The 19,856-nt window shown below is 36.6% G+C and overlaps 1 protein-coding gene across 2 annotated transcripts in view; it reads left to right on the top strand.

Moving 5' to 3' along the window:
- The window catches only part of RCAN2 (regulator of calcineurin 2), a 339,493-nt gene extending 320,340 nt beyond the window's left edge, over positions 1 to 19,153 (top strand). For both annotated transcript variants that reach the window (XM_003769119.3, XM_003769118.4), the window contains one exon: positions 16,349 to 19,153. In XM_003769119.3, the coding sequence (XP_003769167.1) occupies positions 16,349 to 16,512 (164 nt within the window). In that variant the 3' untranslated portion in view covers positions 16,513 to 19,153. The remainder of the gene's footprint in view (positions 1 to 16,348) is intronic.
- The last annotated feature ends 703 nt before the right edge of the window (positions 19,154 to 19,856 follow it).

Consider the following 19,856-nt stretch of genomic DNA (forward strand, 5'->3'; position numbering starts at 1 on the left):
TCTCTTTCTCTTTGTATTTGACACCACAGCTCTAGAACATTGAGAATTTAAGTGATTTTCCTGGAATTGCATAGCCAATCTATGTCAGAGGAATACTCTGTCAGCCTCAGTTTCCTTATCTGTAAAATGGGAAGGTAAATAGTCCAGTGGATAGAGAGCATCTGGCCAGGAGGCCAAATTTGGTTTCATACACTTACTAATTGGATGATCCTGGGAAAATCATTTAATTCTGTTTGCCTGGAATTTCCTCATTTGTAAAATGTGCTGGAGAAAGAAATGGCAAATCACTATAGTATCTCTGCCAAGAAAACCCAAATGAGATCTTGAGGACTTGGGCACAATCAGAAATAACTGAACAATGGGAAGAACAAAATGAAGATAATAACAGTGTTACGTTAGCAATTTCCCCAGATGTGCTAGAAAGCTAAATAACCTTCCCAAAGTGGCACAACTAGTATGGATCAGAAACAGGATTTGGATGCAGGAGGAAGCCTAGGAGAGTTGAGGGAATACTAGTTTTAAAACCTGAGTTTTAAATTCCAGCCCTGCCTTTGCTATCTGTGTGACCTTTGGTAAGTGAGTTTCCTCAACTATAAGACAAGAGCATTGTATTAGATGACCTCTGATATATTTTGCTCTCTAGAGATATGATTTTGTACCTTTTTGATTCCCTCTCATTCCTACTCATGGCCTTCCTAGCTGGGGATACCTTAATAAAATTTGCCAGCTTGCTTCCCAAACAGGATTGCTCTCATAAATGTGCATAGGACATAAGTTGAATAATGGGGAGGGAGCTAGATGGGAGAGTATTGTTAAAAACAAACTCTACCTAATTCATAATTTAGTCTAGGACAAAGATTTGTCACTTTTTTGTGAGTCATAGACTTCTTTGTCAACAGGTTGAAGCTTATGGCCTGCCCGCTTTTTCAGAATGTGTTTAAATACATAAAATAAAATGCAAAAGATTTCAAAGGAAAACAATTATATTGAAATAATTATTGAAAAAAATTTATTTCACACACACCAAATTAAGATCCCTCGATTTTAAACCCTTTGTGGTTACATAATGACTTTTTTGGAGGGGGAGAGGGGGAGCTACTATGGTAGAGACTCCTCCAGATTTTTAAGGTCTTGGTATAGTTAGCAAAAAGAACACTTGACCTAGAATCAAGAGAATTCATTCATATACAATTTCTTTGTGACCCTGAGGAAGTTAGTTCTTTCTGAGCCTGAAGAAGGAAATGGCAATTCACTCCTGGTGACCCCATTTTGGGTTTTCTTAGCAAAGACCCTAGAATAATTTGCCATTTCCTTCTCCAACTCATTTTATAGCTACATTTTATAATATAGGATTAAATGATTAATCAAGGGTCTCACAGCTAGTAAATATCTGAGGCCAGATTTAAACTCAGGATTTCCTTTGCTTCAAAGCCAAGTGTTCTATCCACTGTGCCACCTAACTTCTCCTCATTCATAAACTTGAATTAACCCACACTACTTCAAGGCAGCTAGTTGATTCAGTAGATAGAGCATCAGGCCTAGAATTAGGAAGACCTGGTTCAAATTTGACTTTAGACACTTATGATCCCAGATAAGCCACTTAAGCCAACTTGCCTCAGTCTCTTTATCTGTAAAATAAGCTGGAGAAGGAAATGGTGTCACAGAATTGGACGTGACTAAAATGAATAAACAACATTCTACTCCAATGGATTGATGCAAAAAAAAAATACTTTGTAAACTTTAAAAATATGGGGACTTGACCAATAATTTCATTAATACAGAGAAGAAACTCCTCTACCTATACCTTCTTTGTGAATAAGTCTTAGAGGGTTTTCTAAAGCACAAGTTTCAAATTCACAAAACACACATAATACACAATAATACACAAAAGCTCCAATAAGATTAAAATGTAATTGGAACATGTTTAGCAAAATATTTTTTTAGAAAAATACAATATAGATAATGTTTATTGGTGGTTTTTGAATACTGAATTCATCCTGTCAAAATCTCTTTCTCTTTGTATCTAACACCATATTACTAGAACATTGAGAGTTTAAGTGATTTTCCTAGGGTCACATAGCCAACTTATGACAGAGGAAAAACTTGAACCCAGATCCAAAGAATGATTTGAGGCTGACCCTCTATCTCCTGCGCACACCATGTTGCCTTTTCATGAATCTTAAAATGCTAAAAATCAATGTTGGTTGTTAAGAAAAGTTATTATGAGGAAAAATGTTTATCAAGTCCCTGGCCAGTGAACTTCCTTAAGTTATTCTTCCATTATGGGATATTTGCTTATTCATTTGTTTTCCTTTACCTGTGTGCAACCAAACAGACAGGAGAAAAGATCAAATGGGTCAGTAAGTGTTCTCAAGTTCTTTCCAGTGTTTGGGGATAGGGAAGGAATAATCATTAACACTCATTCTTCGCGCTCTTCTTTTTATAGATAAGTCCTTTCAGTCTCTCTTATCCTATCTGAGAATTTGGCCAGGAAAATATGTGGATAGATGGATGGATAAATAGATATATAGATTAGATAAATATACACAGTATATATAATAATTGTATGAAATAGGAAGTTATTTGTATGTTATTACAAATAATGGTATATATACATATGTGTATGTATATAAATACATATACATATATAGTATGCAAAATAAACATGTACACACACTATATAATTATACATATATACAGTTATTTGCATGCTGCTTATATATAGTATAAATGTCAAGTAGTCAAATTAGTAAATACATATTTATTAAGCACCTACCAGGCATTATGCTAAATATAGAGGATACAAAAAAAGGTAAAATATAGTCCCTGCCCTGAGGCAGTTCACATGAAGGTAGACAGTACCTAAAAAGGAAATAAAATGGAGAGAGGAGGGAGAAGTGTGGGAAAAGAAAGGAGAGATACCTACCATAGAGGGTATGATAAAGTCCTGTAACTAGGTAGAAAATGATGAAATAGCTGCCCTTGATGAACTCTTCAGTATTCAGCCTCCACTTGCTTTAATCAGAGAGAAAGAGGGGCCCAAGCATTCCTAAGGAGTTGATCATCTCAGAAGGTGATTTCAGAGGAGAGTCATTAGCAGTGGAAGAGACTGGGAAAGGCCTCTTTCAAGAGGTGGGATTTTATTCTAATATTAGAGTAGGCCAGTGGAAAGTAGAGATGAAGAGGTAAGAAAATTAAAAAACACACACACACAACAAAAACCAAAATCAAAGAAAAAGCGCTCTGCTTTTTAATAAATTTCTAAGCTCTTTAGTTGATCTGGGTATGTTGAAATAGGACTCCAGCAGCTACCTTCTCTCCACAAACAAGGTTGGTTAAAATGATTTACATTGTATAAATCTTGTTACTTATATGACTGATGTCTCCCATTGGACTGTGACTTACTTGAGAGTGAAGATCGTGTTTTTGCCCTTTTTTTGTATTCCCAGCACTTAGCACAGTTTCTGGTATATGATAAGTACTTTATAAATATGTGTTAACAGAGTTCTAAGACAAAAAGTAAACATTATATATAGTCTATGAAGATAGGATTATATTGACAATATTTTCTTTTATCCTTTCAATCCTTACCTCTTCTCTTAAGGCAATATGTTTCTGACCAATCCAATTAAAACAGCATGCATAATTTAAATGGAAACTCACTGCTTAGTACCCAGCATCCTGGAGCTAGGTGTTATAGAGTACTAAGAATACTTTTCTTAACATCTAGACTTCTTAACACTGATCCAGTTTTTATCATTTTGTTCTCATTCCCTGTGGATAGAAACATTTCTACAGAAGAAGAAATGAAAAGCAAAGACCAGAAATTAATTTAAACTCAAACAAAACAGACCTGTTTTCCCGTAAACTCATAATGTTTCTTTGGCACACAAAATAAAAATTTAGGATTGGTATGGGAGAGACCACAGGCAAATGAATAGAAACTATAAAGGACCTTTCCCTGGCAGCCTACAGCTCTTGGAGTGATTTAAATGGACTCAGTGTATAACCCACAGCATGTACATCTAAATTGTTAATTTTCATTATTTATTGAGCCAGGACATTGAGTTAGTGTATGAGTACATATATCTAGGAAAAGCATTGTAAGCAGATGATGAGCCAGGCCCAGAATTGGAAAAGAGGGAACGTGTAATGTAGATCACATCTGGGAAATTGAGTAAGGCTTTTAACTATCTCAGGTTGCCAAAACACATGCAGACACATACTTTACTTTTGAACAACACTGTGATTGTTTCCTAGTGATGTCATCAATTTGCAAACTTTAGAACATCCCAAATTTTGAAGAACTAAAGTGACAGATGGTACACATTGCAGTGGAGAGATGCATGTATTGTGAAAGTTAGACGACTGACACATATTTCCAGCTAGGATATCAGCAGAAGTAGCTGATAATGAGAAAGAAAAGGAGGAGGAGAAGCAGAAAGAAGTGGATATGTGATTTCACTTCCGTAAAGAACTTTCAGGTGGCCACACTCTTCTCTCAATGCAGATCAGCATCTTCTCTGCAATTTTTAGTCAGAGTTGCCCAAAGCAGAGGTATCACACACATAACACTCCTGAATGTGACCTGAATCAAATTAAAATGTATTTGGGAAATATTTAACAAAATACATTTTAAAATAGGACATAGGTATTTCTAACATGGGATTTTCTAAGTCAATATGATACCTTCAGGTACCCTTACATACAGTTTAGTGACGCTGTTTCCATTTTATTTTACTATCACTGGTCTAAAGCACTGAGAGTTTAAAGGTCACAGGATGGATCCTAGATGGGTCAGAGTTGGGGCTTGTATCCAAGTCTCCTAGGGTCTTAGGGCAACTCTCTGTCAACTATCTCACCTACTAACCGCTATTACCACTGCTGTCATCACCATCACCATCATTATTTATATAGAGAGCTTCAAGATTTGCAAAGCCCTTTATATATTTCATCCAGAAAGTGGCCTGGTACATAGCAAGAGCAAAAAATAACAGATGAATAGCCTGGATGCATCTGCACAGATAACTAAAAATGTAAAAGATCTGGAGGAAGACCTCCAGTATACTGGATAGATTTTCTCTTGATCAATAGGAGAAGAAACAAGAATGATGCACACAGAAGAATGGATACATTGCCATCTGCACCAATGGAGGAAAAGCCCAAATAAATGAGATCAAAGATTCATTGAAGCATTTTGAGTCATAACAATAGACAAAAATAGTCATAATAATGGACAAAATTATGCGTCAAAGAAGAAGACAAAATGGAAATCCACAGCTATCTTGAGTAATACAAGAAATAATAATGAGTGGGAGTAGTTATGATGTCATTATTGGTGAGGTAGTTATTCTAAATATTGTTGTTTGTCCTTCATTCTCTAAAAGGATCATCATATAAGGGAGGTGATGTCAAGAAATGCAAGTGAGTTGGATTTAAGAGAGGGAGGGCTGGGCAAGGTCACCTGCCTCACTTTCCCCTTCAGAATGATCTGGGTCCAATGGCAAGCTATAGATCAAGATGGCCCTGGATGAAATGATAGACCTTGGCCTTTTTAAGCTAAGGTCTTCAACAGGTCTCAGTTTGAATGGTTAAAGCTAGGTAGCAATTGAGGTAAAAAATTTCTTCTTTCACCTAGTCCAGAAAATCTAAATAAATAAGTAAATGAATGAATGCATTTGAGAGGGGAAGACTTTCAGGGTTTCTGGTCTGGCACAGAATAGGGATTTATTAAATGTTCCTTGACTTGACTTATTATCAACTTCATTTTACAGATGAGGGAAAAAATGTCCCAAAAAAATAGGCAATTTAATTTGGTCACATAGCTAATACATGTCTGAGACAGAAATTGAAACCAGGTCTTCCTGTCTCTGAAACCAGGACTTTCTCCACTAGACCAAAGTGCCTCTAGATCAGTGACATCAAACTACAATCAATCAATACAGAGCCACTAAACCAGGGGTCCTCAAACTACGGCCACAGGCCAGATGCGGTAGCTGAGGACATTTATCCCCCTCACCCAGGGATATGAAGTTTCTTTATTTAAAGGACTACAAAAGAAAGTTTTTGTTTTTACTATAGTCCGACCCTCCAACAGTCTGAGGGACAGTGAACTGGCCCCCATTTTAAAAAGTTTGAGGACCTCTGCACTAAACCCTATGTAAGGATCCCTGCATTAAGTATTTTCCAATTACATTTTGATTTAGCTCAGGCCACACCTGGGAGTGTGAAGCGTTACATGTTGACATGGGCCATATGTTTGACACCTGTGCTCAAAGAGATCATTGCTAAGTTATCTGTCAACTCTAACAGCTGCATTTACAACATATCTTCCCTCCTTTAAGGAAATTACATTCTAAAGGGGCAGATAAAACCAAGTGGTCACACTTGGTCAGTTATTTTTCAGTCATGTGTCTGACTCTTTGTGACCGCATTTAGGGTTTTTTTTTGGCAAAAATACTGAAGAGATTTGCCATTTCCTTTTCCAGCTTTACTAAACTGAGTCAGAGTAAAGCAATGGCAAAAATACTGAAGGGATTTGCCATTTCCTTTTCCAGATTTACTAAACTGAGTCAGAGTAAAGTGACTTGTCCAGGGTCACATAGTAAATGAGTATCTGAGACCATATTTAAACTCAGAAAAATGAGTTTTCCTGACTCCAGATGCAGCATTCTATCCACTATGTCCTTCAGCTGGTCAAGAGAGAGCAACAAAATGTAATTCAACAATAGCTTAGTATTCAATAATAACTTATTCACCTAATTCAAATTTCAAAGAAATTTCAAGCAAAGTGTCCTTTTTATTTTTCAGCTACATGAAAAAAGCACATTGGCACAATACTCCTTCCCTGACCTCAATGAAGAATCTTTTTTTGGCCAAATGTCCTTTTGTTCAAGAGCCATTTTCTATGTGACACCTTCCCTGATTTCCTCCTCCACATTGATGCAATAGAATAGTCCTGACATAGTCAAATAGAAATGGGAGCTATACATACATAAGAATCCATGAGGTCCCCATAGTGATTTAAACCACATATTAACAGTATCTGTCTTCTATTGTATTTTTATTTTGTTATATGTTTCACCAAATATATATTTGTTTATTTTGTTACATATTTTCAGACATTTTAATCTGTTTTAGACTGTCCTGTGATCCTATATCCTAATATCTCTGATATAGACCATGGATTCTAAAATTTTTCCACTCATGATCCCTTTTTGCTGCAGAATTTTTATACAATCCTGACTATAAAAGTATATAAAATAGGAATACAAATCAAACATTTACTGATAACAAATATAATTTTGTGACTCCCACATTCAATTATGAGATCCACATGGATCCAACAACTCACAACTGAAGAGGTTTTACTACAGATCATAGTATCTTCACCATTCATTTACTTCTCTGTAATAACAAATTCAAGTTAAACAAATGACTGAGTGAAGCCTATTATGTGTAGAGTGACAGTGTTGCTTAGTGATTACAGATCTAGCTTTAAAATCAAGAAGCCCTTGGCTCAAGTTTTGCTTCTAATACTGATATGTGTGTGACCATGAGCATTTAGAAAGACAACTTTCTAAGTCCATAAATTATAGAAAAAGAACTGACATGTCTTTGTAGAAGAAATTTTCTCGCCTAGGTATTCTCTAAACCAGGGAAATAATAGATCTCACCCCTGTTTTATCTCCACAATGGACAAGACACTGTGCTAGGCTTTAGGAATACAATGATGAAAATAAGATTCAGTTTCTGTCCTTGGGAAGTTTACAATCTAATAAAGTATGATACTTGAATGATTTTTTTTTTTTGCTGTGCCAATAACCTACAATAAAAAACAACAAAACAAAACCCAAAGTTAGAAAAACCTGTACAGATATATATATATATACAAATATATATTTTCATATATATCTATATATGTATCTGTTTACGTAGAGAGATAAATAGATATATAAATATAGATATAGATAGATATATCTTTATAGTCAGAATCTGTCCCTACTGAAAATCATTTGGGACAGAGACCAAAGAGGTAAATCATAAATTGCCTAGAATGAGAGGAAACTGAAAGAGCTTTGAGATCAAACCCCCAGGGAAAGTAAAACCTCAAAGAAAGTAAGAGATATGATTTTGACTTTTAGGAGGAAACAAAGAGAAAAAGATTGAAATTGCTAAAGAATTCAGGAGAAAGAACTATACAAGCGGTGTACACAGTTAAGCAGTCCAAATGAATTCTGAATTTCTTGGGGTAAAGACAAGGAAGGAGGATATTCTCTGTATGATGATGTAGAAAGAGTTGAATTAAATGGCCTCGGTAGTCCTTTCCAGCTCTACATCTGTGAGCCTGTGAATTTATTAGAATAATTTATAGTCTCTGTGGCGGCACCCAGAATTTAAAATCCTGCCCCTTTCCGTCCCTTAAAAATTTGGGGCTCTCTGTGATTAATTAGACTGATAAAACAGAGGTAAAACTACCATTGTACAATAACATCGAGACAGATTATTACTAAAATAATGTCTTTCCAAGGGAGGCGGTGACCAGCAGCTGGTTTTCAGCTGGTTGCAGGGTGATAATGCAATCACACTCTTTCCTGATACTTGAGAGAATACCAGATGAACCATCTCCCCATTAGAGTTGGCAGCCTGCATTTGGTCTCATTAAAGTTCCTTCACAGATGCCTAGAAGAATTAATGTTTTCCCACCAGCCTTTTCTCAATCTTAGTTACCCTGGAAGAAAAGAGAGCAAGAATCCAGGATCATCTCTTTAAAAATAATTCCAGCTGTCAGCCATTCCTTTTGTGGTGTACAAGCATCAGATTTGGAGATTGGGAACATGGGAACAAATGTAGATTGCTATATATTATGTGTGACCTTGAACAGGGCATTTTTCACTCTTTGGGGATGTGTTCCTCATTATTCCTTAGGATGTATAAGAAGTTGAAAGAACTGAGCAGTGATACACTGAAGAAGAAAAGATTTAGAAAAAGGATATTTAGAATAGGGATTAGCTTTGTTCTATTTGACTGTAGAGGATAGAACCAGAAACAATAGGTGGAAATGGGGTGGAGGGAGAAAAGGCAAATTTAGCTCCTATTGTGAGAAAAATGCTGTAATAATTGGAATTATCCAAAAGAAAAATATATTACCTTAGGGGAATTTCATTAGAAGTCTCCAAACAGAAGCTGGAGGAGCAGTTTTCAATTGCTCATCCTTCATTCTTGACTAGGACTAATAATTTCAGGAGTGTGATGTCTTAACTTGCAAGTGAACTGGATTTAAGTAAGGCAGAGCTGGGCAAAGTCATTAGTCCCACTCTCTCCTTTAGAGTCATCTGGATCCAGTGGTAAGATAGAGGTCAGGGTGACTGATGGCCCTCAGATGTAAGGAGAGATTTTGTATTTTTTAAGCTAAGATCTTTCCCCCAGAACTCAGTTTGTCTAGGGCAACACCCATTCAGTGATTAAAGGCTACATAAAAATTAAGGCAAAAAAATGCCCTAGTTTTCCTTCTCAAAAGAATCAATCTGGGAGAAGAAGACCCTGAGGAGTCATCACTTTTCATTAAGTTAGAGTGAGGATTCCTTTTTGGTTATGGGTGAATTAGATGTCCCCTGACATCCATCAGTCAATGAACATTTTTAAGTACCTAAAATGTGTCACAAACTGTGCTCAGTGCTGGCTACAATTGTAAAATTCTGTAATTCTGTCCTCTGTAAAATAGGTTTGTTGTACTAAATGCTTTATTAGGTTCCTTTTGACTGTAAATCTTCTGTCTAAAAAAATTACATTGAATCTAGGTGATACAGATTAGAAATTGTTCTCTTGGGGAAATGTGGGAAGGGAAAGAGTTGGATACTCTTTTCTTTTTAATCATGTCAACAACAACAAAGCTTGATATTATTCAGACAAATTGAAATACCTTTAATAATGATGTCCTACATTTTTAAGGGGAAGGCTACTAGGAAAATTGTTTTTGAGATAGAAAGGCATTTGGATTGGATATCATTATCCTTTAAAAGAGAAGTGGGGGTGATTTTTCTGTCCTTAGCTATATTGGAAATTCCCCTTCTCTTTAAGAGCAAGGACATAGTCAGTGGCAAGAAGAACTTGCCACTGACAGTGACCAATTGGTTCCCACTGCTGGGTTGGCAACATTGACGTCAGCCCCCACGGCTGAGAAATTAGCTGAAGCCTGGAGAGGAAATAGGCCAAAAAGAAAAAAAAAGATTCAATCTGGGAAGACCAAAGTTATTTCTCTTTTTACTTTGTAGCCTCTCAGCAGTTGTGATGCTTTGCTGCTTTTTGATAGTAGGAAAATTTCCAAAAATAGAACAGTGAAATGTCAAAGTTAATGGGATCACAGCAATAAAATATCCCTAGTACCAAGAAATCCGACTTCATTAGCTTGATGTGAACGTTGCTTTTGGCCCTGCAGCAAACAAACTGTGCTGCCATCACCTTTACTTTTCCCCATAGTATATATCCCCTCACACATACTCTCATTCAGTGAAGGAAAACAAGATAGTTGCGTAAATATAGAATTCCCCCCATCTCAAGTTTTCCTTTCTTCCACACTGCTGGCAGAGGTTTCACTCAGTAGAACCTTATTTGTCCTGTCTAAGGCAGAGTTTAATTAAGGAACCATTGGATTTAAACCTGGGAGAGAAATAAGGGATAATTTCCTCTAATCCAAAACTCACATTTTTAAGCCTTTTATTTTCAAAATATATGCAAAGATAATTTTCAGCATTCACTCTTGCAAAACCTTGTGTTCTAAATTTTTTCTCTTTTCCTTCCCCCACCCCCTCCCTTAGACAGCAAGTAATCCAAAATATGTTAAATATGTGCAATTCTTCTATAGATATTTCCACAATTATCATGCTGCACAAGAAAAATCAGATAAAAAAAATGAGAAAGAAAACAAAAAGCAAACAAACAACAAAAAAGGTGAAAAATACTATGTTGTGATCCACACTCAGTCTCCATTGTCCTCTCTCTGGATGCAGATGGTTCTCTTAATCACAAATCTATTGGAACTCGCTTGAATCACCTAAATGTTGAAAAGAGTCGTGTCCATCACAGTTGTTCATCACATAATCTTCTTGTTGCTGTGTACAATGTTTCTCTTGGTTCTACTCACTTCACTTAGCATCAGTTCATGCAAGTCTCTCCAAGGCGCCTCTGAAATCATTGCAAAATTCACATTTTTCAAAGGAAAAAAGTGAGTCTTAGAAAGCTGGTGACTTGCTGAAATTTGAACTAAGGGATATTTTTACTTCAATTTGGTATTTCACATCACTTTTCCCTATCTATAGTCCTAGATCAGCTGTCGATAGGACCTAGTCCAGATCCACTTATTCCACATATATTTATTACTCAATTGCTGAATGACTCAAACTTATCTACCTATAAGCAAAGAAAACTTTAAATATTAAAAAAAATACCATCAACCCCACAGACCATCATAGTATGCTAAAAGTTTTAGCCTGCATGTTTAGCCCAGTGTTTGTCATGAATAAACTTGTAATGTCAGAGAAACTGAAGCATGACAGAGATTGGTTTTTAATCATTTTAATAGTGAAGAATTTAGACTAGTCAAGACTAGCAGGCTGAATTGGGCTCTTGTTTCAAAGCATTTCAAAGCAGTGAACAAATAATTCAAGACACTTTTGTACCTAGGGGAAACAAAGGCAGATAAGGGTGGGGTGAGGATATTGGGTGGGGGACAAGCTATAATTCCAGGAAAGGATCATAACTTAGTCCTGACAGTCCAAGATAAGAAGGTCAGAGGGCAGGAGACATCAAGGCTATGGGCAATGCCCAAAGGAGTAGGCATTTGAGATTAAAGCACTTGGAATCCCATAACTATATGGTATTTCAGGGCTTCTTTTCTATTCCTCATTCCTAAGGGACAAAGTAGCGGGGTTATAATAATTTTTACTCAGGGAAACTGAGGCACAGCAAACTAAAACTATTTTTATATAAGAAAAGTGCCTCAGCGGATGGTGTAATTATCATGAGAGTCTCAATAAAGAGTTACAGACCACCAAAAATAAGCAAGCAAACAAAACAGAAACTGAAATTCTTATTAGCATTCTTAAATTTTTTTCATCTGTTTCTTCCTACTGCCATGATTGTGGGTATACATAATTGTCCTTTCTATATGATGCATTGACAACTTCAGCCTTATAGAAAGAAGGATGAGAGAATAGTGAATTAGGGCTTCAGCAATAGGCTTCCTCTTCTTCCCCAGAATGAGACTACCTAAGCAAAACCAAAAAAACATATCCTAAGGATAAATAGCACCTTTTCTCTCTCCCAAGCTCCCTTTCACTTAGAGTAGTCTTATATTCTAAATTCCTGAAGGAAGAACACTAGTATTAGATTTCATTTAACTTGACCACTGATTAATCTGTGAGTAATCCACTGCTCTTTAATAACAAATGGGGGTTAGAATCTAAAAGATTAATGACAATCAATGTTATTTCACAACCCAGATTCCCCTTTCCTCATTCCTGTTTTAAAACAAAAATATGGAGAAAGAAAGAGGAAGGGAAATTTGACCAAATATACTAATGTAATATGTAAATACATGAAAAAGCTATGATTTTATCACTGTGGAAAACTAAGTCCTTCAAAAATGCTTTTGCATTGATTCACCAACATAATTGTAATCCATCTGTAATTTACTAGATCATAGAATCATAGATTTGGAGGTGAAAGGGACTTCATAGATCATTTAATCCAACCTCTATCTTATAGTACAGGAAACTGAGCAGTTTTCCCAAAATCACACTAGTGACACAGAAGGGGTTCAAGATAGAGAAGTTGTCTTAGCTGCTTATTGACTCAGATGCAAGTCTTACATTTTCTTTTACATGAAATATGACTTATCCTTATTTAATATCTTGCTAGCCTACATGCTTTCATGGGGGATAAGAGCCCTTTCTTTTTTTTTCTTTTAGGTAGAGAGTGGGGAGGAGCAGGGAGAGAAAGAGGGAGAGAGGGAATGAAGGAAAGAGTCAGGGAGGGAGAAAAAGAGAAGGAGGAGGAAGGAGGGAGAGACAGAGGGAGAGGGAGGGAGAGGAAGAGAAAGACAGAGGAGGAAGAGAGAGTAAGAAAAAGAGGAGGAGACAGAGGGATAGAAAGGGGGAAAAAGAGGGAAGGAGGAAGAGAGGAAGGAAGAGGGAGACAGAGACAGAGACAGAAAGAAAGGAGAGAGAGACTCTGATCTCCTTGAAATCTGAATTTGTAGTTCTATACAATAGATTACATATCTGTGTTATTCGACTGAGAATCTAAATTCCTCAAAATCTTCTCTTATATATTTATGTACCAGAAAATACCATAGTACCATGTGTGCAGAAAATTTTTATTGATATTAACAAAAGGGTTATGATTACCAACTAATATTAATATGTCAGTTTTAACAGCAAACTCTTAAGGGCAAGATTCATTTACTTATTAACCCATTAGTGACTCTAATGGTGGTTATTTCAATTTATAAAGATATTTGAAGCATGAGACATTTAAAGGCATTGGGGATCTCCAGTGTCCCTTACATCATATCAGGAAGATAAAGACTTATTCTACTGACCTTTAGGATGACAGTTAGTAGTAGAGGTCAACTGTAGATTCTTTAATCCCTTTAAAAGTAGAATTTCCATGGAAACCCTAACCTAATCTGCCTGGCAATTTGTAGGACTGGATAACAGTTGGGCTTGAGTAACTTCTAAAATATTTAAGGATTTTTGAAATCAAAATAGTAATACTAAACAAACAAAACAGTTGTTCCTTGCTTCCACTGCATGGGCAAAATAGTGATAGAAGTATTACATTTATGATATATGATAAATGTTGCTGAATTTAGAGTCATATGATGGGGATTCAAGTGCTAACTTTGCCACTTAATATTTTTATAATTTGGGGCAACTAAATGTATATAATATAATACAACATATAAATATGATATATACATATATACATATTTATAATCTCTCTGCTTCTTAGTTTCCTCAAATCTAAAGAAGTCCATATTTGGTCTTTGAATTTTCACACCATATGACTATTAGATTGAATTGGTTTTTCTCTGTTACAGAATTATTGTGAGGATGTCAGTCAATACACATTAAGCAACTAATACGGGCCAGTCACTTTGGAAAGGCAAAAGATAATCCTTGCTCTCAAAGAGCTTACAAGCTACCTAATGGGGAGACAACGAATGGCTATGTACAAAGCTATAGACAAGATATAAACTCAGCGGAATTAAGATAATGATTCTCTAGTTTACAAGTACTTAGTACTTAGTATAATTCTACAAGTTGACACCTTGTTTTAGGATTAAATCAATCATACTGAGCCTTAAGTATATTTCTCCAGAGTTCCTGCCCTTTACAGTCAGCCTCAGTTTCCTCAACAGTAAAATGAGCTGGAGAAGGAAATGGCAAGCCTCTTCAGTATTTCTACCAAGAAAACCCCAAATAGGGTCACAAAGAGTCATACACAATTGACAAACAACTGGACAACCACAATTTCTAAAGCCACTTCCAAATCTAAATTCAATAGCTTTTAATAAGTCAACTCTGTTTCTAGATATGTAGATAGTGTTGGTTTATAAATGAAGAATCCAGGGAGCCTCTTCTTATTCCTCTTTGGAGCTCCCATAGTATAGAGCATGAATTCAATAAACATTTGCTAAGTGAACTAACCTTAGAACTTCCTAATAGATCTTCCTTGTTCTAGTCTCTTTCCACTCCAGTCCTTTCTATACTCTATTATATAAGAAATTTTCTTTAATCACAGTTCTGACCATGCAATTTCCCTATTCAACCAACTTCAGTGACTTCCTAGTACTCTAAGAAAAAATGGAAACTCTTCTGTTTAGCTTTTAAAGTCAAAGATGGAGCCATGTAGCTCCAGAGTATCATTCCAGACCCATGGGAAGTCACTCTCCCCTCCCACTTTGCCCCTCAGACAAGCTGGCTTTCCTCCATTACTTCTTAAAAAAAACAACAAACAAAAACTTTCCATCCCCTGTCATTGCCTTTGCATTATCCGGTCCTCCTGTCTGGAATGCACTTCCTTCTTGCCTCTATATTATGGAACAATTAGGTGGCTCAGTGGATAATGTGCTGGATTCTAGAATTAGGAAAACCTGTGTTCAAATCCAGCCTCAGACACTTATGTGTGACTCTTGTGTAAGTCACTTAACTTTTGTTTGTCTTAATTCACTGAAGAAGGAAATGGCGATGGCAAACCAGTCCATTATCTTTACCAAGAAAATCCAGCGGGCATGCGCTATGGTCATGGGCAACTCAAGGACCATCTAGATGCTTTCTCTGGTCCCTTCACTGCTTATGCTCTAACTTTCAAATTACCTTGTGTTTAACTACTTTGTATGTATTTGTATTCATTCATTTTATATTTTTGCTATATGTTTTTAGATATTTCTGTCTCCTATTAATATGTAAGCTCATGGTAGATAGGTATTGTTTCATTTTTTGTCTCAATAGCCTCAATAAGCAGCACAGTGTCTGGCACAAAATATTTATTTATAAATATATTGATTGATTGATCGATCAGAGTTACAACAATTTGTCTCATTCATCCAGAAAGTCATTTGTAGAGATTCCATAACTCCCTTTGAGAACAAAGATGTTACACTGCCATGCAAATCTTTGGAAATAAAGCAGGAGAGTCAGTTTATTGCTACAAGAGACTTCAGAAGCCTTCTAATCCAACTCCCTCATTTTGTGGAGGAGGAAACTAAGACACAGAGAAGAGCAATGTCTTTTCCAGGGTCTTAAAAGTAACAAATAGAAGATTCAAACCCATATAGCATTAACACTGTGCGATTCCTCATGTAGGTCACAGATTCCATTCAGTGTAAAAGGAATATTAGAAGCCAGCTATTCTGAATCCTGTAGTTAAGAAGAAAACTGAACAGAGGCAAGGAGATCAATGAGAAGGCTATTGTGGTAATCCAGGTAGTGGTGATGAGGTGACTGCGGATGGAAAGAAAGAGAAGTGTAATAAAGGTAAAAATGAGATTAGTAAATAAACTAGATAAATGAGATAGGGAAGTTAGATAGCACATAGAACTAGTAAGACTCATTTTCTAGTCTCAGACACTTATTAGTTGTGTGGCTCTGGACAAATCACTTTACTATTTGCCTCAGTTCCTCACCTTCTGAGCTTGAGAAGGAAGTGGCAAAATCAATCTCAAAACAACAATAACAAAAAAGAAAAAAAACAAAACCATCCCATGCTGGCTCCATGCTTCCGTGCTTTGTCATTCAGAATGATCCAATTTTTTTCAACATTCTTCATTTATCTTGTTTTTCAGGGGAGAAGTACGAACTTCATGCAGGAACAGAGTCCACCCCAAGTGTTGTGGTGCACGTGTGCGACAGCGACATAGAGGAGGAAGAAGATCCAAAGAATGCTCCAAAGCCAAAAATCATTCAAACCCGGCGTCCTGGCCTGCCACCCCCTCCAGTGTCTAACTGAGCTTCCCTCCATGCCTCAGACAATACGATCATTTCTCTTTCACATGCTTTCCTTTCTTGTTGGCTTATTTTTATTAGGTCAGTTATGTTTAAAGGAATTGGTTGCCTTCAAATCCCTGGACATTTAGTTCACTGGGAGTCCCCCCACCCACCCACCCCTTCCTTATATTGAAATCTCTCAACATAAGGGCTAGGAAAAGGGGATCTGTTTCCTGAATCCTGTCATTTACCACTGACCCTAATGCATCTTTTAGGAGGGCCTAAAATAAATAGCATTTTGTTCTTAAGCCACCATCACATCTCAGAGCTATGTACTCAAAAGCCAACCCAAACCAGAGATGTCAATAATGAATGTCACCCTTTGGGGGGAGGGGGTTCTTTGGCTTTCTCAATCCCCATACTGAGGTGTATGCATTTTTTTTCCTGGCCATAATAATAGGACCATATGTAAACTTGAATTTTGATTGCATGAGATTCCATTCATTGTATCTCACCCAGTCTCTGCACCCGACATCCACATGATATGCATGGTCACCAGCACTTGTTTTCATCATTTGAGGTAATGGTAACCCATTCATGGTAACCCATGAAATTCCCCATGTCTAGCAGAGAACTCTCTAGAGGGAAACTTTGTTAGGATTGTCTACCTGAACAGGTCTTATTTTGTTTTCTGGTGTACTCACTGTTTGGAATAAAACATTTCCTTAACACTGTTAACAATTCTGGAGGGGAAAATCAAGTCTAGCACCCAAAGATGTTTCTTGATGTATTTTGGATATTGCTTCCACACACTAGCTACCACATCCCACCTAGGAGGCATGTCCAGGGTGATAGAGACTGACTTGAGCAGAAGCTATTTGTTATTATGGCTTTCTGGTGTCAGAACTAGTTGTTGTTGGATTTTTTTCCCCCTTTCCTTTCTTTTTGTGTATATTTGTACAAATGTTTCAGCTGTGCTTTTGAAATCAGGAACTTTTTTTTTTCAATTTGGTGATTATTCAACCATCACCTGCCTGGAAACATAACTTATGCATTGCTGTTAACGCATTCATAGAATATTACAGCTGTTATGGTAATATTACAGTATCTTATGAGTAATACTGAATATTAAAGGGGCACAAAGATTACTTCAATGGCAAATAAGTAAAGAGCGAACACCTTTGTTACTGAAATCCATTTTTAAAAAGATATCAAATGTGAACATCGTTTGAAGATGGTTTAAAGAGAAACAATGGCAAAGCAAACTAAAATGAGAATGAGAAAAGATTCAATGCCCACATGCTGTACATACAAGATATTTGTTTTAGTTTGTGATTTTCTATTTCTCTATCCCAAAGTGCATTACAGAATATACACCTATAGAACCATTACCTTCTCTGCTGTATGTTCCCGGCCTAGGTCATCTACTACTGTCCATTAATGAGTTAGTTTAGATGTGTGTTGCCAGTCATGATGGAGTGGGAAAAATCTTTTCATTGCCCAAGCCGCAGAACAAAACAAAATAATACAGCTAAATGACTGAAGGAATTTCATGGTTTTTGACTAGGGTGTATACCTCAGTTTCATCAGAGACTGAAGTCACATAGAATGTTCATTCAGAAATTAGAAGTCCTTTTTACTGTGAACATAGCAATACAGTACTGTACTGCAGAGGGGAAATTAGGGGGCGGGTGGGTTGGGAGGGAGCTAGTTAGAATTTCTCCAGTTCTAACAAACTGGAAAAGGAGCTTACAAAATACTAAAGTTCCAAAAGGAAAGGGGAAAATGGCTCCTGTAAGGGAAGAAAAAAAAAGAAAGAAAGAAAGAAAGAGAAGTATATAAATAAATGTTCTGGCTTTCATTTGCTGCAGAGGTTGCTTTCACTACAGATTAAAGAAATTTAACAGTGAAGGTATATTGCCCTCTAGTGGAACTTTTGTCCAACCACTTTCATTAAAGTAATAATACAGACCCTGTCTAAACAAGTCAAGGGTAAAGTCAATCAGTCTGATATTAAAAGTTACTTTGCTAATCAATCAACAAGCACTTAAAAAAAAAGCACCTACTGTGTGTCAGCTACTGGGCAAGGTGCTGGGAAAATAAAGACAACATAGAAATCACCCCTACCCTCAAAGAACTTGCACATTCTCTTTTTACTGATTACCCAGAATACAGACTCCTGAGAAATTTATATAAGGGAATGGGGAACTCCTGTTTTCCAGTCAGATAATTAGTCCTGTCTGCAAATCTATCACAATTCAGACCAAGAACAATACAGTATAACATTTTCATAGAATTCAAGGTCAATGTAAGCAGATCTGATCTCATCAGGTAGTTAAAATAGATAACAAAGTCTTGCCCAGTCCCAATGAAAATTTGTCCCCCCCAAACTGAGTACATATTTTGCCAGTCAAGGTTTATATTGGAAAAAGAGAGGCTGGTTATCTAAGTGAATAAGAAACTCAGACTTAATGGTACCTCCTAGCACTGTGAAAGTCAGAATTGCCTCAGCATTTCCATGGACATGCATTATGCAAACCTCTTTAGTACTATTTTCAGTTTGAAGAGTGTAAAAAAAAAGTAAGAGGTTCCCACCGAGTGAATCATTTGTGCACGTGTATAATTCAGAGAGCTTAGACTTCAAATAAATCTGGTGAATGATTCTTTGTCCAAGTGGTTTACTTACTTTGGGCATTTGGGAGGCTAATGTCAAGACTATATCATCCCGTTTGGTGACTAAGTCAAGGAGGCAATATGATATAGCAAATAAGTGGACTAGCAGTCAGGAGACATGGGTTCTAGTTTTCACATAAGCTGTGTGACCTCATTTCTCTGGTTCTCAAGTTTTTCTCAGATGTAGGATGAGGGGATTAGCTAAACTCCCTTTCAGTTCTAAATCCTAAACTCCTATATATGACCCCCGAGATTCCTCTCAACTTCAAAAATTTTATCATTCCAATTTTGCTCTGTGTAATAATTACTTTGAAAAAGCAGTTGAATACACTTATAGCTCAGTGGCTAAATTTGAGATACAGGGATCACTTACAGGAATTCATATTTTGAGTCATTTTATCTCTCTAATCTTAATATAATAATCTGACATATGAGAACATTTTATTTTTTTATTTTTAAAGAAACTACTAAATATCCATTGGTTTCTCATAAACCAATGAGATAAAACCTTATATTTCTTAAAGGTACACCTCAGCATCCATGTTGATTTCAACAGAATGACTAGTGTGTTTCTGGGGTCCCAGCGGGGTCCCAGACTAGTGCTTTGCATTGTTACACACCCAATATCCACACTCCCACATATGTGTGTGGCGGGGGGGGGGGAGTAATGGGTGTGGGAGTATGGGGATATGG

The sequence above is a fragment of the Sarcophilus harrisii genome, chromosome 4 (genome assembly GCF_902635505.1).
Source record: "Sarcophilus harrisii chromosome 4, mSarHar1.11, whole genome shotgun sequence".
Lineage (NCBI taxonomy): Eukaryota > Metazoa > Chordata > Mammalia > Dasyuromorphia > Dasyuridae > Sarcophilus > Sarcophilus harrisii.